The sequence below is a fragment of the Mastigoproctus giganteus genome, chromosome 9 (genome assembly GCF_048544385.1).
Source record: "Mastigoproctus giganteus isolate SK-2022 chromosome 9, ASM4854438v1, whole genome shotgun sequence".
NCBI lineage: Eukaryota > Metazoa > Arthropoda > Arachnida > Uropygi > Thelyphonidae > Mastigoproctus > Mastigoproctus giganteus.
In genome coordinates this window covers 86301203-86324920 of record NC_143583.1, presented here as the reverse complement: position 1 = coordinate 86324920, position 23718 = coordinate 86301203, and the positions used below count along the sequence as shown (strand labels likewise).

The 23718-nt window shown below is 37.4% G+C and overlaps 1 protein-coding gene across 1 annotated transcript in view; it reads left to right on the top strand.

Moving 5' to 3' along the window:
- l(1)G0196 (inositol hexakisphosphate and diphosphoinositol-pentakisphosphate kinase) overlaps nucleotides 1-23718 on the top strand; it is an 832616-nt gene that overhangs the window by 217328 nt on the left and 591570 nt on the right. The window contains exons 7-9 of the mRNA XM_090381508.1: nucleotides 2628-2729; nucleotides 7109-7270; nucleotides 9372-9493. Of these exons, the coding sequence (XP_090237634.1) occupies nucleotides 2628-2729; nucleotides 7109-7270; nucleotides 9372-9493 (386 nt within the window). The remainder of the gene's footprint in view (nucleotides 1-2627; nucleotides 2730-7108; nucleotides 7271-9371; nucleotides 9494-23718) is intronic.

The window sequence follows — 23718 nt, the reverse complement described above, 5'->3', positions numbered from 1 at the left end:
TTCACAGCTCCAGCTGGCTTCCGTTTTCTAGTCACACTGACCCAGCAGGTCGAGATGCTGAGGCTTTTCAATCACTAATGACCTAGCACAGATGGTTCATTTACCTACAAGAATACCGGACAATCCTAATCGTACAGCCAATACGCTTGATCTTTTTCTCACAAACAACCCTTCTAAGTACACGGTCGAAGTGAGAGGTCCTTTAGGCACTTCAGATCACAACTTGGTGGTTGTCTCTTCTCCAATGGAACCTTTATCTCATGGCTATTCCCAACCTCGTGTTGTTTGCCATTACAAGAATGCAAAATGGAATGACCTGCGAGACTTCTTTTCTTCTTTTCCTTGGTCGGATTACTGTTTCAAAACGTCTGATGTCAACATTTCCTCAGATCGTGTCAGTGAAATTATTCTTCCAGGAATGGAATCCTTTATCCCACACTCCACTTTAAAATCTCGTCCTTTATCTAAACCTTGGTTTTCCAATAAATGGCTAAGGCTGTTCAAGAGAAGAATGTTGCATATCGTAATTGGCTTGTTTCTAATTCTTCAGTTTCATTTTCTACCTACACCAAAGCTCGCAACAATTATAAAGCAGTTATTAATCAATCCAAACTAGAGTTTGAACAGGCTGAGAGTAGAAAACTTGCTTCTTGCCCTAATGGTAGCCGAGCATTCTGGTCTCATGCCAAAGCTATTGGCCGCAACTTTTGCCCATCTCTGCTCCCACCTCTGTCCAAACCAGATGGTTCTGTTGTCAATTCAGCCAAGAATAAAGCTGACCTGCTAGCATCCCATTTTTCTTCCAGCTCATGTATTAATGATCTTGGTAAAACACCTCCTACCATTCCCAACATGCTCCATTCAATGCCTCCTGGGTCTTCCGTCAAAAGGATATCAGAAGGATTTTGATTGAATCTTGATGCTAAGAAAGCTCCAGGTCCTGATGGTCTCCACTTGTTCTCAAAACCTGTGCTCCTGAACTTACTCCTATTCTTTGCCCCCTTTTCACTTTCTTATTCTGAAAGTGTTTTTCTTTCTGCTTGGAAATTTGCTCATATCCAGCCACTTCCTAAAAAGGGTGACAAATCCCTCCCATCTAATTATCGTCCCATTGCAATTACTTCTACTCTTTCTAAAGTAATGGAGAAATCAATTAACCGCCAACTCTTAAACTACCTAGAAACCTTCCGTCTGATCAACGATCGCCAGTATGGATTCCATCAGTGTCGATCCACTGGTGATATTCTGGCTTATGTTACCCATTTATGGATTAATTCAATGGAAAGGTTCGGTGAAACACAAGTAGTTGCTCTTGACCTCTCAAAGGCTTTTGATCGTGTTTGGCATAAAGGTCTTCTAAACAAGCTTCCATCTTATGGTTTGCCAATTGTTTTTATTAATTGGTTATTCAGTTTTCTCTCTGATCGCTCACTAAGGGTGATGGCAGATGGCTCTCTGTCTTCTAACTTCTCCACTAATGCCGGTGTCTCCCAAGGTTCATTTCTTTCCCCCACTCTTTTCCTCTTGTGTATTAATGACCTTCTTCCATTGACTGGAAATCCTATCCATAGTTTTGCCGATGATATCACATTGCATTCCACTTTCCATTTTGAGAAATCTTGTCCTGCTAGGCAAGACAATTGCTAGGCAAAATGATATATCTCTTTTGGGGATTACCCTGACTTCTAATCTCTCTCTCCTAGCACAAGCACATTACAAATATTGCTTCCTCTGCATCTAAAAAACTTGGTTTTCTCTTTCACTTTCGGCATTACTTTTCTTCCAAACAGCTGCTCACTCTGTATAATTCACAAATTCGCCCTGCCATGGAATATTGTTCCCACATCTGGGGTGGTGCTCCCAAAACCTCTCTCAGGCTTCTTGATTCCATTCAGAAGAGGGCAGTTAGGTTAATTAATGATTCATCTCTAACAGAGTCTCTCCACTCGCTTTCTCATAGAAGTTCTGTTTCTGCTGCATGCCTCTTCTTCAGATACTTCCATGGGCACTGTTCTTCTGAATTGGCTTCTATAATTCCCGCTCTCTCTTTCAAAACAGTCCGAACATGTGCTGCCACCAGCCAACATCTATTTACTCTCCAACTTCAAACTCACACAACCAACTTTTCATCTTTCTCGTTTATTCATTCAACTGCCGTTTTCCGGAACAACCTTCCTTCATACGTATTTTCTGAAAATTACAATCTACAGAAGTTCAAGTCCAATGTCAACAAATATCTTCTCAACCTCAAACCCAAGCATGGTACTAAGTATTATAGATTCTAATACCTCTCATGTTTGGGGTTCACATTAAAAAAAAAAAAAAAAAAAAGAGGGAACCATAGAGTTCTGTAACATTTGGCCTACCTTTAACTTAATTGTGATTAACTTTAATTATGATTTCCTTTAACACACTGTAGCATGTTTATTTTATAATTCGTTGTCCTTGTGTTATTAACCATGTCTTTTGGCTATTTCATATTAATTTAATGAATTCAAATTTTAGTTAATTCCCTGTTAAATGTGATTACATTCATTCATTAAGATAACTCAGGGTACATCAGCTTTTACAAATTTATTTTGAAAAAAATTTTATTTTTAATATTTATTTCATTTATCTTTTTGTAGATTGGCAGTCGGAGTAGTGTTTATTCTCCAGAAAGTAGGGTAAGAAAAACTGGATCATATATATATGAGGAATTCATGCCTACAGATGGGACAGACGTCAAGGTAATGTTAAGCATCAAATTCCATCCTATATGCATATACTAAAGATCATAATGACTATATAAATAAGTTATTAATAGTTTTAAATTAATAATTTTAAAATAATTGGGAAAAATCCAGGTGTAGAAAACTTGCATCTCATTTGTGTATTTTTGGTTCCTTGCTGAAGTCTTTGTCCATCCTTACGTTTCCTTCTTTTGCAGCTATTGTAATTATATTGAAAGAAAGAAAGAATTGGCCTGTAAGTATCCTACTTTCCTTATCTGCTGCAGTAATGATTTTGGCAGACCTCTTCTTAATAAATGAGACACACTCACTCATTGCCTTCCTTTTTGTTTTCACTAGAAATCTCTGATGAATTTTGAACATTTTTGATGCCAACAAGTTTTGTAGTACTGTACTGATGGCAAAATATTAAAATGAAAATGGAAACTACCCTTCCCCCAATCCTGGCCGAATAATGGTGTTATTGTTGTAATCGTAATGTAGATGTAATTAGCTACATAATGTAATTTTATAGCTTAGTACTGTCAGTTAATAAACTGAAAATTTTGTAGTGTTGTTGTTATTGTACTTATATATCTCTTAGTTTAGTGTGGTATTTTAAATTTAAACTAAATCTGTGCCTCAGACAAGAGCAACAAAGCAAATAGTTGAGAATTGTGGGAATGCCTTGGCTCAAGGAGAAATTGCTCTTGTCAGTTCTTCTCTTAATTATTTGAACTTTTGATTGGGTTAGCCAGTGTTGCTATAGTAGGGCTAATAAAGACATGGTGACATCCAGAGATGGGGGATGAAGAGTTTCATTATAGTGAATACTTTAGCATTAGCAAAGGCACATGATGCAAGAAAGCAAGCTTATATAGCATCAGACGAACAAAAAAAAAAAAAAACCACCCTTATATCATCCATCCACTCTCTCCAAATGTTTGTCAAGTTCTGCCTATAATCTGTGGCCGAATCTAATCCTGGCCAAATAATGGTGTTATTGTTGTAATCGTAATGTAAATGTAATTAGCTATATAATGTAATTTTATAGCTTAGTACTGTCATTAATAAACTGGAAATTTTGTAGTGTTGTTGTTTAAGCTATCAGCTTCTACAACGACAGATGGAAGTTTGTTCCAGCAGACAACCACGCGCTGGCTAAAGGGAAACTTCCGCACATCTATCCTACAACCGTCTTTCCTCAATTTGAATTTATGCCTTCTCAGGCGATTATTCTGAGCAAGAGGAAGAACCCCATCAACATTGAGCATGCTCAAACCATTCAAGGCAATATACACCTCAATCAGATCACCTCACAGGTGCCTAGTCTCCAGACACTGTAATTTGCAAAACTTAAGACTTTCTTCGTAAGAGCAACCTTTTGTTCCATTCACTAATCTTGTTGCCCTTCTCTGTACTCGCTCCAACAGCTCTACATCCTTCTTAAAATGAGGCCTCCAGACCTGTATACAGTACTCAAGGTGTGGCCTGACCATTGCCTCATACAAGGGGATAATCACCTCCTTATCCCTGCTAGAAAATTTCCTGTATATCATTGGCAAGACACCATGAGCTTCTCTTGCAGACCATTTGCACTGCTCAGAAAACTTCATATCTGCCTTCACTATTACCCCCAGGTCTTTTCATTCTCTACAACTGTCACTGTAGTACCACAGAGTTGATACATTACTCTGGGGTTACTGCTTCCCATATGTAGTACTTTACATTTGCCACCTCAGCTTTTCTAGATCCTGTTGCAGCAGTGTACTGTCATTAGTGTCATTAACAACCCTGCCAACCTTCGTGTTGTCTGCAAACTTGGACATTAAGCCTGATATACCATCATCAGTATCATTTATAAATACAGAAAACAACAATGGACCCAACACTGAACCCTGAGGGACTCCACTAATAACAATAGTCCACGAAGAGCAGTGTCCATTGATTACCACTCTGACTTCTGCCACTCAACCATCCCTTTATCCCTAGCAGCAATTTGCCTCCAATGCCACACTGCTCCAATTTGTGCAGCAGTCTTCCATGTGCAGCAGTATCAAAGGCCTTTCTAAGATCCAAATATATGATATCAAAGTTATTCTTTGCATCCAGTTCCTTTGTGACTACATCATAGTATCCAATCAAATTGGTCAGACAAGACTTCCCCTTAACAAACCCATGCTGTGTCCGAGCTATAACTAAAGTCTTGTCTCTGTGTCTCCCTTAGATCCTCCTTTGTGGATTGGGGTCACATTTGCACATCTCCAGTCCAGGGAAGTCTTGTTTAGATGGTCCTGTTCAAAGTGGTCCCTGTTTGATGAAATGCACTTAACTAGCATTTCTGCCATTCTTCAAAAACAGGTGGAAGACATACATTTGACAGTAACCTCCAATGTCTTTACAGCTTCTTGTGATGACTGGAAAGTTTTCCTCACAGCTCTTTCTTTAATAAAAAAAAATCACATGGTGCAAGGTCAGGCTTTTAGGGCAGATGAGGAACACATTTTACATTAATGCTGGCTAAGTACTTGATGAGTAGTGTGAGGTCTTGTATTATTGTGATGAAGTATTTGCCCACTTGTGTGCAGTTGTGGTTATTTGCAATGAAAGTGATCCTGTAAAGTGTGCAGTACAGTTCTTCAGTAAATCTCACAACAGTCGTGTGATATGGCACAAGATACTGGTAAACTGTTCCTTGAATGTCAAAAAAAGAGATGACCATAACCTTTTCTGCGGAAGCCACAACTTTTGCTTTTTTCAGTTTTGCCGATGAAGTAGACTTCTGAACAGAGCTTCGTTGCTTACTCTCAGGACGAAATTATGAAGCTATGTATCATCTACCATTCTCACCTTGTGCAGAACCTCATCTTCAGTAACCATCCATTGCAGCTCTTGACAAAACTCTGTGCGAACTTGCTGTTGCTCAGGTGCGAATAGTCTTGGAACCCAGCATGTTCAAATGTGTCATGGCGAATACAGTATGTTCACTTTGATATCCTACTGATAGTTTCAATCTCTGCCAGTTGCCTTACTGTTATGCAATGTGATGATTGATTTTTGTGATAATCTTATGATTACAGAAGCAGTGTTTATGGTGTCTGTGGTTACAGCAGTGTTTGGAACTCGGGGTCTGCCGATTTTTGTGATTGATTGATCATTATTCTTTAAACAATTTAAACCAACTGCAAGCTGTGCTATATGGAAGCATAGATTCACCATAAGCCTCTTTTAACATTTCATACTTTTCAGCTGATGTTTTCTTGAAATGGAAACAAAATTTGAGAGCAGTCTGCCAAGGTCACACTGTGCTCATGAGTCAACTGTGCAGTTGCTATACAGGGTGTTTCAGTTAAACGTTTCAGAACTTCTAAGAGGGGTAGGGTACATCCTGACAACTCGAAATCATATAGCAATGTGGGGTCGGAAATGCTTTCCTGAAGTGGTATTGTACACAGAAGTCGTCGTGCGACGTCGTGCAGCACAGATTTGATTTTCGGTCAATGTATGGGCCGGTATTATGGGAGATCACCTCATCGGACCTTACCTGTTACCGTGTCGTCTAACCGGACCTATCTACTTGATCTTTCTGCAGCAAGTATTGCCACAACTTTTGAGAGATGAACAGATTTCTGCATCGACGCAACAGACAATGTGGTTCCAACACGATAGAGCCCCTGCCCATTATAGCGGAGATGGTCGTAACTACCTGGATGTCACATTTGGTCAACAGTGGATCGGACGTGGTGGTCCCGTGCGTTGGCCTGCTCAGTCACCCGACCTATCATGTTTTGATTTTTACTTCTGGGGTCATATGAAATCGCTAGTTTATGACACCCCTGTTGACAATGCTGAGGAGCTGGTTGCAAGAATCGCAGTAGCTGCCGAAGAAATTCGAAATTCGCCTGGAGTATTCCAGAATGTTCGGATGTCCATGCGTCAGAGATGTGAGGCGTGCATTGTAGCCCGTGGAAGAAACTTCGAACACTTACTTTAATCCATGTACCTTTTGCTTCTTTTCATGTATTATTAAAACGATTTCTCACTTACGGTCTCTTTTCTTTATGGTGCTTCTGTGTACAACACCGCTTCAGGAAAGCATTTCCGATCCCACATTGCTATATGATTTCGAGTTGTCAGGATGTACCCTACCCCTCTTAGAAGTTCTGAAACGTTTAACTGAAACACCCTGTATAATGCAGCGTGGTTTGGTCTTAAATTCTGCAGCTCAGCTATAAATAACAAGCAGTACTGTCATTCTTGAAAAATTGCAATCATTCTTTATTGAACAGCCCTCATAAATTATGAAAATATTGAGGATAAATTTTACTATGCACTGTCACATATATAAGGAACATTGAGAAATCATTAAATTTTTTATTTTTAATTACTTATTTTAGGTGTATACTGTTGGACCAGATTATGCACATGCTGAGGCTAGGAAGTCTCCTGCATTAGATGGTAAGGTAGAAAGAGATAAGGAAGGAAAAGAAGTTCGTTATCCTGTCATTTTAAGTAATGCAGAAAAGTTGATAGCGAGAAAAGTTTGTTTGGCTTTCAAGGTTGGTATGTTTTTAGTTTTGTTTTTGTTTATATGCAATAAAATATAGATCACTACTACTGAGTCTATATTTTTTTGTACGAAATTATAAATTAAGTTTAATCTTTTCAAACAGATCTGTTTCTGATCTTAAGTGGAGTATAAGATTTTTCCCTTTGGTTTTTAGGCATGCTCAAAAGTGCATAAAAATTTAAGTCATTCCAAATTTTATTAAAATGAGGCAATTTTTTTTTTCTTTTAAAAAAATCACAACATTTCAAGGTAGTGATTCTGGAATGTGGAAAATTTGAATTTAAGTTGATGAATTCTTATGCTGCTTCTTTCAAGACTGATCGTTGAAACACAGCGGTATCTGGCTGCAGTCAAATAATATTTGATTGCAGCCAAATACTGTTTGTGTTTGTTTATTGCTTGTTTAGTTATACAGGCACTCCCCAACTTATGGAAATACAACTTTATGTAAAAAAAAAAAAAAAAAAACTGATTTATGAAATTTTTATTTTTATTTTTTTTCAACCAATGTGAGCAGTTTTTACAATTGAATTGCTGTGTGTATAGGGAGAAAATGAAGCTGGAGATTTAGTTACACAGCAATTTAATGTTATGACGTTATTTTTGAACAGTCTTAACACATTAAAAAAGAAAAAAAGAAAAAAATCAAGATAAAAAAAAATGAGATTTCAGAGTGTAACAAGAACTAAAGGATTTCAGTCCTACAAGGATAATTTCACTGACATGATCTGAACAAACATTAGGATCAGGAGATTTAAAACAGTAGTCCAGTCAAGGAAAAAAGGAATAGAAATCATGCAGATCATCCCATTTTACATTCTTGTAATGCCACATAACACAAGATGGAGAAGCTCCATAGGGAATATTGTCATCAAGTTGTGATCTGAGATATTGCAAATGTTAACTGTGCATCTTGAAGAGTTGTTGGTGAGAAAAAAAGTTGAGTGTTAGGTGTGTGGTTAGGATTATTTGGTGTTCTAATGGGTAAATGAACAAGTTTTGTAAGGTCATTAGTAATAGCGAAAGCCTCATTTTCTCCAGCTCGGTCTGTGTAGCTTAGAAAATTGAAACCAGCTGGAGTTATGAACATCAAAACACCAAGTTACTTCACTGTTAGGAAAATTAATTTGGAGAAAGTCAAATTTCAAAGAAAGAAGATTAAAAAATTGAGTGATTTTTCAGAGTTCGGAGTTTAATCGATTTCTTGTAATTTGATTGATCACTATTCATTTATAACTCTACAAAAATGTATGCTTTTGTACATATAAACACAAATAAAATTTTAACTTATTTTATTTTATTTATGCAGTCATGTGATGAATTTCTTGACTGTAGACAGTTTTTTCCAATTAACCAGCCAGTTACAGTTACGTTATAATTGGTACCTGGGTAAAACAAAAAAAAAATTGTATACCTAAAATTATAGGTACTGGGGGTACTTTTGTTTTGAAAAGGGGCCACTTCACAAAAAAAACACTGATCTGGATAACTGCTATTTATTTTATCTTATCAGAGAAAGCACTAGGGGGGTCAAATTTTGTTGACATAGTGTTCACCAAGAATCCAAGCAGTATCAAAAATGCCAAGAGTGATCATATTATCATAAAGCAGCATCCAGAGCAATAGGATAGGGCCAGGGATTAATAATAGGAAGGGGCTTCTTGAGCTCTGTTAACTAGAACCATTATTGTATGCTATTTAATACTAATGAATTATGGGAAATGTTTAAGGGATTTATCCTGAAGACCATAAACATATTTGTTCCAGTTGAGAAAAGGGCATAGGATAGTTACAGGCTATTGTGTAATACTGTTTATTTCACCAGAAATAAATATGTAACAAAACCACTGTGTAAGATTTATAGACATCTTGAATGAATTTATTGTATGTAAATTTATGGAAATATTGCAATTTTTTCTTTCTGCAATAACTAATATTTTACTTTCTTTGATGGGCAGTGTATTTGCTAACATTGCTTTTTGCATTTTCATATAATATTGATTTGCATATTTTGCATTTTGATATTATTTTAATTTGCATATTTTGTATTTCATATGTGTTGTCTATACAAAGAATTGTGTTCTTTCCAGCAAACAGTATGTGGATTTGACTTATTAAGAGCAAATGGCAAATCTTATGTTTGTGATGTGAATGGCTTCAGCTTTGTCAAAAATTCCATGAAATATTATGATGACTGTGCAAAAATTCTAGGGTGGGTATTATTTATTCTTTGTAGTATTTTAATTTCTACTAATTTAATAATGAAGTTTTTGTTAAATACTTTTGGATTTAGTATTAGTATTGGCAAATGATGCAAGAAATGAAGCTTACATAGAATCAACTAAAAAAAAATAAAATTAAAATAAAATTAAAAAAAAAAAAAAAACACTTTCCACATCACCCCTCCATTAATTATTTATCTAATTCCTCCTTAAATTTATACCACCACTTTGCTTATTGGAGGCTTGAAGTGGTGAAACCCATGTTTAGTCTCTAGAGCAAAGTTTCCGGTATCCCCCTCCCCCCATACTTCTCCTTCAACCCATGCACGGTACTAAGTGTTTGGGGTTTTCATAAAAAAAAAAAAAAAAAAAAAAAAATTCAAGCTACCTGCTTCTGCTACACCAGATAGAAGTTTGTACCTTCTGTCTGAAAGCAGATTTCCATAAATCTGTCTTACAACCATCCTTCCTCAATTTAAATTTATGCTTTCTTATGTGTTGTCTGAGCAAGAGTAAGGATGCCATCAATCTTTTGTTTACCCAGTCCATTCAAAGCCTTTAAACACCTCAGTCAGATCTTGCTGGTGCTTAGTTTCCTGATGCTGCAATTTGCGGAACTGATGACTTTCTTGGTCAGGTTACCCTTTTGTTCCTTTCACTAATCTCATAGCGCTTCTCTGCATCTGTTCCAACAGATATACATCCTTCCTAAAATGAGGCTTCCAGCATCTATAGAACTCAAGATGTGGCCTTACCGTAGCCTTATACAAGAGGATAATCACCTCCTTATACTGCAAGCAAAATTTCTTTATATCATTGACAAAATCCCTTGAACTGGCCTAGCATCCCATCTGCACTGCTCACAGAACTTCAAATCTGCCTCTGCAATTACCCCAGGTCACTTTCATTTTCAACTACCTTGAGTGTTAAATGCTGTTGGTATATTACTTTGAACTGCTGTGTGTAGTTCTTTGCATTTGTCAATGCTAAATTTCAGTTGATGGTTCTCAGCCTATCGCCTAATTTTTTAGATCTTTTTGCAGTAGTATGCACTGATTATTATCATAACTGCCAGTTCTCTGAAGTTATCATGGTGATTCTGCCTTTTTAATAGTTTGTTAGTTCTTTTAATTTATTCAAACTACCTACATCCCAATGGCAGATGATCATTTTTTCCAACTATCAGCTACCCACTGGCTGAAGGCAAAAAATTAGCATTAGCGGAGGCATATAATGCATGTTATACAGCATCAGCCAAAGAAAAAAAGAAAAACATTCTCATTTCACCTATCCATTTGCTCCAAAAGTTTGTCCAGTTCTTGCTTGAATTTATTTACGCCGTCAGCTTCCTCAATGACAGATTGAAGTTTGTTCCAGCAATCAACTACCTGCTGGCTAAAGGCAAATTTCTGCACATCTATTCTACAACTCTCTTTACTCAGATTGAATTTATACCTCCTGAAGTGCGTAATTTAAGCAAGAGGAAGATCCCCATCAGCATTGAGCTTGCTCAAACCATTCAAGGCCTTACACACCTCAGTCAGATCACCTCACAGATGCTTAGTCTCCAGACACTGTAATTTTCTGAACTTCAGCCTTCCTTGATAAGAACAACTCTTTGTTCCTTTCACCAATCTTGGTGCCCTTATCTGTATTCATTCCAGCAGCCCTACATCCTTCCTAAAATGAGGCCTCCAGACCTGTATACAGTACTCAAGGTGTGGCCTGACCATTGCCTTATGCAAGGGGATAATCATCTTCTTATCCCTGCTAGAAAAAATTCCTGTATGTTGACAAGACCCCATGAGCTGCTCTGGCAGCCTGCCTACACTACTCAGAAAAGTTCATATCTGACTGCACAGTTACCCACAGGTCTTTTTCATTCTCTACTACCCTGAATGTAGTACTACACAGTTGGTATATTTCTCTGGGGTTTCTGCTACCCACATGCAGTACTTTGCATTAGTCAATGTTAAACTTTGGTTACTACCTTTCAGCCCATCTGCCCAACTTTTCTAGATCCTGTTGCAGTAGCATACTGTCATTACTGTCATTAACAACCCTGCCAACCTTCGTATCTTCTGCAAACTTTGACATTAAGCTTGATTACCAACATTGAACAACTTGATTACCAACATTAATCAACAGTGAACCCTGGGGTCTCCACTAATAACATTAGTCCATGAAGAGCAGTGTCCACTGATTACCACTTTCTGTCTTTGCTCACTCAGCCATCCTTTTACCATTGTACCCCCTTAACCTTAATGCTATACTGCTCCAACTTGTACAGTAGTCTTCCATGTGCAACAGTATCAAAAGCTTTCCTGAAATCCAAGTATATGATAGCAAAAATTATTTTTTGCATCCAATACTTTGTGACCACATCGTAGTATCCAATCAAATTGGTCAGGCAAGACTTCCCCTTAACAAACCCATGCTCTGTCTGCACTATAACTGCAGTCTTGCCTAGATGATCCTGCAATGCATCTTTAACCAGTGACTCCATTATTTTACTCAGAACAAGTTAACCAGGTGTGTAATTACTAGTGTCTGTGTTACTTTATTCCCCCTTAGTTAATTTGGGGATACACATTTTCACATAGCCGACCGGGCTAGCCGAGTGGGTAAAGTACCTGCCCGGCAACCCAAAGGTCGTGGGTTCAATTCCCGCCTCGGGCTTGGATCAAAGTACTGCAAAAACCTTGGGAGGTGCAATATGGCCACAGAAGCCGATGCGCCAACAACTACCAAATCAAAAAAAAAAAAAAAAAAAACATTTTCACATCTCTAGATCCTACCCACCCCAGGTACCTTTTTTATGTGTAAATTCAACAATTTCTACTCCACTTTGCTCTCAGTTATTTCAAAATCATTTAGCTCCCTGTTAATGTTTAATGAACGTCTGGCCCCCACATCCCTACAGAATTCCGCATGTGTGAATGTAGATGCAAAATACTCATTCATTTTGTCAGCTACCTGAGTGGGATCATCAACAGTCAAATTATTGATATCAAGTGGACCAAACTGATTCATCCCCTTCCTTCTAGAGTTTATATCAGTAAAGAAATCTTTGCTGTTTTTTTTTGCATCCTTTGCCCTAGATTTCTCGTAATCTACCATCACTTGCCTAATTTCCTTTGTGACTTGATTATAGACTAGCTTATGTATACCAAAAGCTTCTGTGTCTCCTGATAATTTATATGCATCTCATCCATTTCTTTTTTTCCTGCCACAAGTCTGACCAGTTTATGACATCCAACCTTGAACAGTATTTCTTAATTGGTATGGAAAGCCTAGTTAATTCGTTGAATGCTTCCCATTTAGAATTTGCTGTTGGTAACATCATCAGTTAAGTCAATAACATCAATGTATTGAATTTAAAAACTGTGTGAGACCACTGTAGTTACCTTTACAAAAACAAATATCCTTCTCTTTACAAAAACAAATATCTTCTCTCTCTCTCTCTATACCTATGATGGTAGTTACATCTTTAAGCGGTGCCCCCGTAGCCAGGTGGGAAGGAGCAGCAGTGCGTAACACATGCTTCTTGATTAGACCGGGGTTCGATCCCATCACCACCAAATACGGAGGATGCAGAAAGGTCAGGGAATGACCACCGCATATTCCCGGAGCAATATGGCCTTAGTTACTGATGTTCCTAAAAACCAAATAACAAACGTCTTTAAGTAAATCCCACATCATTACACTGTGATCACTACTACCTACTGGTTCTGCAGATTCTTAATGCATGAATAATCACTGCTGATAATCAGGACAAGAGTGTTACTCTCTCTCTTATTTCCACTAACATGCTGCTGTAGAAAACGGCCATCTAATAAATCCACAAAAGGCTTGCTAGTCTGTGAGTGACCAACTCACAAGTTCCAGTCAATACCTGGAAAGTCAAAATCCACCATTATAAGACATTCTAATTATTGGCCCACTCCAATTACTCTTTGCAGTTGTTCATTTTCTCATCAAAGTCATGAGGCTTATAACACACTCCTATTCTCATTTTGCTTTCCTAGTTTAACATTAAACCAGATTAAGAATCATCACAACAGCTAGCAGATATTTTTTTAAGCATATAAATGAATGCACAAAAAAATAACTCTGGAACATCTTTTAAGCCTAGGGCAAAAATATATTTTTAAAAGTTATAAGTTTGAGAATAAAATTTTAAGAATAATACTAAGAAATAAATAAATAAAAAAAAAACTAAGAAAAACTTTAAAATTCTTAAGTTTTAAGTGAGATATGCTTCCACTGCTTTTCTATCCTTGATTGAATTTCCATAATCAAGCGCTTAATATATGTGAATCACATTGCAAATGAAAGTTAAGAGTAAATGTGCAAATGAAATCAATAATATTGATGCTGATGTAATGATAAAGTTTTACTATTTTATTTTTTATTATATTGTCAAAATAATGATGACTGCATGCGCTATTGAAGCTGTTGCATTCAAAAATTTGTCTCTTATCAGTGTCCCAATAGCATTAAAATGTCGCAAGTAGAATTATAAAATTAAAAGAAGAGTTTTATTTGCACAATCTGATGTGCAGAATGTAAAGTCTACTAAAGAAAAGTTGAACAAACAACATCAGCCAAAAACTTTTAATCTGAATTATGTTATTCAGATTAAAAAATTTCAGAAAATTATAATCCAATTAACACACTTCAAAGTTAAAAAATTATATGTATGATAATTTTTCAAAAACAAAAATAAATTAATATTAGACATCTGTGTCTCTCTAGAAGCAATTTTTCCAAATTGTGATGTTCATTTTTATTACAAACACATGGCATTTTCAACAAATGTTTAAGCTCTTATTACATGAACGAGGCATGCACAAGAGACCTTAAACTCAGATGTCTTTTTTTTTTTTTTTTTTTTTTATAGACACTTCTCAAATATCAAAAAGTCAGTGATGCAAATCAAAAGTCACAACTATACTAAATGAGTATTAAAATTCACAATTAGACCATTTTGAAATTTTGTAGTTTTTCTTTTTATTTGTCATTTTGTGTACACTGACGTTAGCATTAGTTGAGGCATATGCAAGAAAGCAAACTTATACAGCATCACCAAAAAAAAAAAAAAAACTCTACCCATTTCATTCATCCGGTCACTCCAAATGTTTTTCTACTTCAGCCTTAAATTTATTTAAGCTATCAACTTCCACAACGACAAATTGTAGTCTGTTCCAGCAATCAACTACCCACTGGCTAAAGGCAAACTTCTGCACATCTATTCTACAACTCTCTTTCCTCAGTTTGAATCTATGCCTGCTCAGGTTCATAATCTGAGCAAGCCGAAGAATCCCATCAGCATTGATGGGATTCTTCGCAGGTGCCTAGTCTCCAGATGTTGCAACTTGCAGAACTTAAGCCTTTCTTGGTAACAGCACCCCTTTGTTCCTCTCACCAATTTTGTTGCCCATCTCTGTACTCGTTCCAGCAACTCTACATCCTTCCTAAATTGAGGCATCCAGACCTGTTTGCAGTACTCAAGGTGCGGCCTGACCATTGCCTTATACAATGGGATAATCACCTTCTTGTCTCTTCTAGCAAAAATCATTATATATCATTGACAAGACTCCATGACCTGCTCTGGCAGCCCATCTGCATTGATCAGAGATCTTCATATCTGACTGCATAATTACCCCCAGGTCTCTTTCATTCTCCCTTTCCCTGAGTGTAGTACCACACATTTGGTACATTTCTCTTGGGTTACTGCTACCATATACAGTACTTTGCATTTGCCAGTGTTAAACTTCAGTTGCCACTTCTCATCCCATTTGCCTAACTTTTCTAGATCCTGTTGCAGAAGCATATTGTCTTTACTCTCATTAACAACCCTTCCAACCTTTGAATCATCTGCAAACTTGGATATTAAGCCTGATGTACCTTCATCGATATCATTGATAAATACACAAAATGACAATGGGACCAGCACCAAACCCTGGGCGACTCCACTAATAACATTAGTCCACAAAGAGCAGTGTCCATTTATTACCATTCCCTGTTGTCTCCTTCTCAACCATACCTTTATCCATTGTAGCAACTTGCCCTTAATGCCATACCGCTCCAATTTGTACAGCAGTATTCCATGTGCAGCGTATCAAAAGCTTTTCTGAAATCTAAGTATATGATATCAAAAATTTTTTTTCATCCAGTTCCTTTATGACCACATCACAGTATCCAATCAAATTGGTCAGATAAGACCTCCCCTTAACAAACCCATGTTGTGTCTGAACTATTACTGCAGTTTTGTGTAGATGATCCTTGCAATGCTTCTTTAACCAGTGAATCCATTATTTTCCCTGGAACTGAAGTTAAACTAACAGGTCTATAATTATTTGTATCACCCTTTGAATCCCCCTTTGTGAATTGGGGAATACATTTGAACATCTCCAGTCCATGAAGACCTCACCTGAATCTAAGGATGCTCTCATAGTTGTGGCTAAGGGTTTGCTTAATGCCCTTGCTGCATCCTTCAATATAACTGGATAGACTCCATCCACCCCAGGTGCCTTTTTTATGTTTAACTTCAATAATTTCTCCTCCACTTTTCTTTCTGTTATTACAAAACTATTTAACTCCCTGTTAGAGATTAGTTAATGTCTGTCCTCCCTGTCTTTACAGAATTCCTGATGTGTGAATGTAGATTCAAAATATTCATTCAGTTTGTCAGCTATCTGAGCAGGATTGTCAACAGTCATCAACAGACATGGTCATCACTGGGTTAAAGATGATGATAGAAATGATGAGAAAAGCAATATGAACAGTTTTCAGAGTTACAAAATTGAAAAGAACAAGTGATCACTGATTTGAACATGAGTAAGTGGCACATGTTCAGTTCTAGTTCATGATTCAAAAGTTTTGAAAGAAAATGAAACAAGAACTCAAGAAAACTTTTGGATAGCAAACTTCTGGTAAAAGCAATCCTAAACAGGCCAAGCAAGCTGATAATTCTAGGTATGTTATCCTCATTCATGCAGAATGTCTATTTCTTTCTTCTGGCTTGAATAAAGTAGTTTGCTGTTTTTTTTAAATGTTATACAGTTGTCTGAAAATCTGAACATAGTTCTTCAGTTCAGGATACCTCATGTACTGAGGTAATTAGTCCTAGGTATATTGAAGAAAGTTATATGCAAATTTATTTTACTAAGAGTTTTCAAATCTTCCACTTCCATTTTGAAAATAATTGTCATGGCAGACTAAACCAGATAGATTAGTACTATTTAGTCATATTCTTATTTATTCATTTCTACAGCCATATTTATGGAGCGTCTAAAAAAAAAGGTTTTGATTTTCTCAGTGAGGAAGTATTTTCTGGCTGCATGTGACTACATGATGCTGAACTTTCCATTAAAAATGTTCTTTTGAATGCTGATGTACCACAAATTTCATTAGTTGGCAGTACATTTTTATATTTGAAATTTTTTGTGGACCAATTTCAAGTACTTAGTGTCATTTAAAGATAAATAAATAGATAAACTAATAGTTGTTTTGTACCATCGGTTCTGTCAGTTTCAGTGTGAGAACTTACCAGAAGCTATTATGAAAGAATAAAGAACTGATGGCGATAACTGTCCTTGGTTGGGAACTGACAAGTGCACAAGAAAGCGCAAATGTGTTTCAAGTCATTATTAGCACCTTAACAGTTCCTCATAACAGTGCTCAGCGTGAGAGAATATTTAGCCAGATTAGAGAAAGAAAAACTCAGCTCAGATCTTCTTTCTGGTGAAGCTTTAGAACTGCTCCAGATGGCAAAGTTTAGATTGCAGGGCCCTTGTTTTAAACAAAACATTTCTGATGAGGGGTAAAGTCTGTAAGATGTTCCTTGAAGCAGTCAGAATCAATTGACATCTAAAAGAATATCCAAACAGAAACCCAGACTGAAAAACGTTAATTCATCTAATGTTTAAAAGCATACTGTACGAAGCAACACTATGACTGAATTTTAATACATCTATTTCACCAGTGAAATTTACTCTAGTGCAGTTTGGCCTTTCAAAAAAACCTGTTTTTTCTGAAAAAAATTTCCTGTTTCAACCCTGTATTTTTTGCAAAAAAACTCCTGTTTTTGCCTAAAACTTCCTATTTTTATCCTTAATTTCTGATCTTCTGCTTTTTTTTGCAAGTAAAAAGCTGGCAGCATTGTTTCATTAATTTCAAACTGAGAACGAGGGTAGCCTGTGCAGACTTAGCTTTTTGCCGCTCCTGGAACAGAGAAGTTTTTTCTGATTTATTTTCTGTTTTATTAGCTTAAATTGGCATATTAACTTATTTTCTAGAGTAGCTTTATATTCCTATTTACGATACTTAGTTTAAAGTAACTTAGATAGAGATTTTGTAGGTATTACTTTATCGGTAAGGGTATCAAATCCACGTGTTTACCTTTCGTAAATTGCCGCCTCAGGGGAGAACTGAGGGGTGGCAGTTGCCCACTGAATCACAGCCTTTTAAAAGTGATATAAAATATCTCGAACTAGATAGCATCAGCTTAATATAGTATAGTATAGTACATAATATTGTCAATTAATCAGTAAAATCTATTAATCTTGTTGAACTTCATTGTCAGTTAAATTGTACTTTTAACTATACATATAACGACTTAGGTTATGTAACATAAATAATTAGTAAAAATAAATAATTAATACTTAACTTGATACAGAAGTTATATAAAGGGATTTCGCAGATAACACTCAATACTGAAATATAAATATAGCGTTATAACTGTGTTATAACATAGTTTAGGGTTTAGATACAAGATACAACCCTAAACTTGTTTAGATACAAGTTTAGGGTTTTAATTTTGTACTGAAATTGAAATTTTATTGAAATTAAATCGAAATCATGACTCAGACCAGAGCAGCAAAGCAAAAGGCTCAAGCAAATGGAAGTGCTGTGGCTCAGGGGAGAACTGAGGGGGGCAGTTGCCCACTGAATCACAACCTTTTAAAATGCACTACTTGCTTGATGTTTGTGGACAGTCGGGTACGGGACATGATACTGCCATGGAGGATGTTGTTGTGTGCGCGTGCGATGCAAGGAGTGTAAGGAAATCAGGCGACAACTCAGCATTGTTACGGGTCTATATGAGAGCTTGAAGGACATGGTGGATGCCCTCGAAGGATTAAAAGTGAGGGGCCGATCAAGCTCTCAGCTGCCCACACCAACGCCAGAGCTTGCACTTGGTCATCATGCAACACAGCGGCAACCCCCCAAGGCAGAATGCGCTGGTCCCAAAGGAACTAGTAGTTGTTGGTGACTCTATTGTCAGGGAAACGGGAAACATGCTTTGTAAAAAGGATAGGTGGAACAGGACCAGGGTATGTCTGCCAGGCACAAAGGTTGATGATGTTGTAGAGCGGATATCATCTTTTAAGGGCACAAAAGGTGATATAGTTGTACATGTTGGCACTAATGATATTAAGAGTAGGACACCGGTGGAATTACTTAACAAGTACAGGTAACTGTTGAAAAAAGCCGTGAATTAGGGTTGAATTTGAAAGTGTCTGCAATTCTGCCCAGAAATGATAGGAGAGAGTATATGATGAGAGCCCTGTTGATCAATTCGGCCCTGGAAAGATTGTGCAAGGCTCAAGGGGTAGAATTTTTTTCAGCCTGGTCTGTACTTGTTAACGGGTGAGACTGCTTCTACAGGGATGGGATACACTTAAAATAGAAAGGATGCAAGAATGTTTGCTGATGCTATCGAGGCAGTGCTAGGTGGGTCGGAAAACTGCTAGATTGGGGGGATACAAGGACTAATAGATTAACAGTAGCCACTGGCAGAGGTGAAAGTGATTCTTGCACTGCTTCTATTGGAATGAGCAGCAGCCTGGAAAATAAGATGCAGGATCTTTCAGAGACTGCTGGGAATCATTGGGGTACAAGTAAACACATGGGTTGTGTTAGGGTAACTAAGAAAAAGAACAGGTGAATGTATACTTGCGTGTACACCAATGCTTAGGAGTTTAGTAAATAAATTTGATGAATTTGAGGTATTGCTCAAAACATCAAAGGCAGATATTGTTGGGATTTCAGAGACGTGGTGTCACACAGTTATAAGGAATGCAGAACTGGAATTTGGGGAGTATAATATCTACAGAAAGGCTAGACAGGATAGGAAGGGAGGAGGGGTTATGCTATTAGTTAAGAAATACATAAAATCCAAGGAAGTGAAGCCATTCGACATCGCTGGACAGTGCAGTGTCGAGTCAGTTTGGTGTGACATAATCATTGGGAGATCAAAATTGAGAGTAGGAGTGTGCTATAGGCCTAATGACTCTGATGAGTATAATATAATAAGAAACTGTACAGGGAAATAGAGTGGGCCAGAAAATTAGAGAGTCTTATAATGGGTGATTTTAATTTCCCAGATATTGACTGGAATTTGTGGGTTGGTCACTCACACACTAGCAAGGCTTTTGTGGATTTATTGGATGATTGTTTTCTACATCAGCATGTTCAGAAGGCAATTAAAGGAGTAATAATCTTGATTTGATTATCAGTAGTGATTCTTCATGCATTAAGAATCTGCAGACAAATGAACCACTAGGTGGCAGTGATCACAGTGTGCTGAAGTGGGATTTACTCAAAGAGGTAACTACCATTAGGGGTAAAGAGAAGGGTTATTGCTTTTGTAAAGGTGACTACGATGGAGTGAGACAGTATTTAAATTCTATACAGTGGGACCAACTGATGATGTTACCAACAGCAAATTCAAAATGAGAAGCATTCAAAGAACTTATCTTGGAAGCTACTAGGCTTTACATACCAACTAAGAAATATTGTTCAAGGTTTAGGCCTAAATGGATGTCAGATGAACTAATGAGACATATGGCAGAGAAGAAAAATGCATGGGATACATACAAATTAACACGTGACACAGAAGCCTATGATAGATACAAGTTGATCTGTAACCAAGTTACAAAGGAGTTTAGGCAGGCGAAGGCAGATTACAAGAAATCTTTGGCAAGGGATGCAAAGAAAAACAGCAAAGAGTTCTTTACTTATGTAAACTCTAGAAGGAAGGGGATGAATCAGATTGGTCCACTTGATATCGATGGGTCAACTGTTGATGATCCTGCTCAGGTAGCTAACAAACTAAATGAATATTTTGCATCGACATTCACACATGAGGAGTTATTCAGCGAGGGGAATGCCAGAGGTGTATTCAACTCTGGCAGTAAGCTAGAGAATCTTGTAATAACAGAGAGTAAAGTGGAGGAGAAATTGTTGAAGATAAACACAAGAAAGGCACCCAGGGTGGATGGGATCTATCCAGTTATATTAAAGGAACAAGCAAAGGAAGTAAGCAAACATTTAGCCATAATTATGAGAGCTTCCTTGGACTCAGGGGAGGTACCCATGGACTGGAGATGTTCAAATGTGACCCCAATTCACAAAGGAGGATCAAAGGCTGACACAAGTAATTATAGACCTGTGAGTTTAACTTCTTTTCCCGGAAAATTAATGGAGGCACTGGTTAAAGAAGCACTGCAGGATCATCTAGACAAGACTTCAGTTATAGCTCGGACACAGCATGGTTTTGTTAAGGGGAAGTCTTGCCTGACCAATCTGATTGGATACTATGATGCAGTCACAAAAGAACTGGATGCAGGGAATAACTTTGATATATACTTGGATGTTAGAAAGGCTTTTGATACTGTTGCACATGGAAGACTGCTGCACAAATTGGAGTTGTGTGGCATTGGAGGCAAATTGCTGCTATGGATAAAGGGGTGGTTGAGGGGGAGAAGACAGAGAGTGGTAATCAATGGACACTGCTCATCGTGGACTAATGTTATTAGTGGAGTCCCTCAGGGTTCAGTATTGGGTCCATTATTATTTTCTGTATTTATAAATGATATTGATGATGGTATATCAAGCTTAATGTCCAAGTTTGCAGACGATACAAAGGTTGGCAGGGTTGTCAAGGACACTACTGACACTGTGCTGCTACAACAGGATCTGGAAAGGTTAAGCAGATGGGCTGAGAGGTGGCAAATGAATTTTAACATTGACAAATGTAAAGTACTACATATGGGAAACAGCAACCCTAGAGCAACGTATCAACTCTGTGGTAGCAACGTATCAACCCTAGAGCAACGTATCAACTCTACTACACTGACAGTGGTAGAGAATGAAAGGGACCTGGTGGTGGTGGTGCAGGCAGATATGAAGTTCTCTGAGCAGTGCAGATGGGTTGCAAGTGAAGCTCATGGTGTATTGTCAGTGATATATAGGAATGTTTCTAGCAGGGATAAGGAGGTGATTATTCCCTTGTATAAGGCAATGGTCAGGCCACACCTTGAGTACTGTATACAAGCCTGGATACCTCATTTCAAGAAGGATGTAGAGCTGCTGGAACGAGTACAGAGTAGAGCAACAAGATTAGTGAATGGGAGAAAGGGGTGCTCTTAAGAAGAAAGGCTTAAGTTTTGCAAATTACAGTGTCTGGAGACTAGGCACCAGCAAGGTGAGCTGATAGAGGCGTATAAAGCCTTGAATGGTTTGAGCATGCTCAATGCTGATGGGATTCTTCCTCTTGCTCAGAATAATCACCTGAGAGGGCATAAATTCAAATTGAGGAAAGACTGATGTAGGATAGACGTGCAGAAATTTGCCTTTAGCCAGTGGGTGGTTGGTTGGTGGATAGACTTCCATCCCTTGTTGTGGAAGTTGATAGCCTAAATAAGTTTAAGGTTATGGGTGCAAACAGCAGTTCGACTGTGGCTGAATGACCAAAGAGTGGAATTCTATAATTAGAGAATCGAGTGTTTAGTCATACATTCTGAGAAGTGTTTACACCATCTCGGTGACTATGTGGGAAAGTAGCGCAAGGTATTGGCTTTCTATTGCATAATGTTACATGCCTCAATAAATGTCTCTTGTGTTACAATGGTCAAGTGTAACTTATTTTTTGAATTACCCTCATAATTAAATGTGGGCAGGCTAACTAACAACAGCTTACATGCATAAATCATTAAATCTACTAGGTTCATAACTATACACATGCATGCACACACAACTGAAAGGCCAAATTATAAGAAATTGAATCTTGCTATATTGTAGGATTATGCAGAGAATTAGCCAGGACAAGGATTTAACCAGTGGTTGAAATTTGTCTTGGCTAATTCAGTGTGGAAAGCCTACAAGCAAAATTCTGGTCATTTGACATGTCTGTGTATATTTTAATACTTGTGTGAAAATAGTACTTACTGTTCAAAACTCAAATGCAATAGTAACTTCAATAGTTTCTTCATCATGAGAATAGCAGACTGCAAGTTTCTCAAAAGTGATTGGTAACTCTGGACCTGCTGTCATCAGGGCATCTCTGTAGCCATGTGTGCTGGAGCAGCAGTGCGTAGCACACGCTTCTTGATTAGACCAGGGCTCAAGCCCGTGACCACCAAATACGGAGGATGCGGAAAGGTCAGGGAATGACCACCGCATATCCCCGGAGCAATATGGCCTTAGTTGCTAATGCTCCTAAAATCCAAATAACAACAACACCTGCTGTCATTAGGCAATATAGTTTTAAAAAATATATATTCTCTTAATCTATTTATGGTGGAGAATTTGGAAGAATAAAAGTGATCTTGAAAAACCTTTTTGGAACACTACAAAGAACTTTCACTAATGTGCAAGAAAGTGTAATTTTTTGATAAAAAAAAGTTTCCATGGAAACTTAATTAAAAATACATAATGCACTGATATTTAAATATTACTATATGCCACTTTTATTTAATACGGTTCTTGGTGAACTCCATTGGCAAAGTAATTTTCATTTAGCATTCTTGAAAAATACTATACAGGTCTATGTTCATGCCATGCTATTATAAAGAAAATTATGAAAAAGATCAGAAGACAAAATGTGAATTATCCTTATGCCACTTGTAGACTTCACATCTAAGTCTAAAATTAGATGGTCTTGGGGGAAACCTACAGTGGTAGTTCATTTGCAAATCATAGCTACATTCTTTGTGAACTTGCTGCCTATTTGGAGAGTTATTCATAGTGGGACTTAATACAGCAAAGTTAGTAGTAGTAGGAGTGGCATTGTGATGCAAGAAAGCAAATGTATGAGCTTATGCAGCATCAACCAAAAAAAAAAAGAAAAAAAAAAGAAAAATCACACCATTCCCTCCAAATGCCTGTCCAGTTCCTCCTTAAATTTATTCAACCTATCAACTTC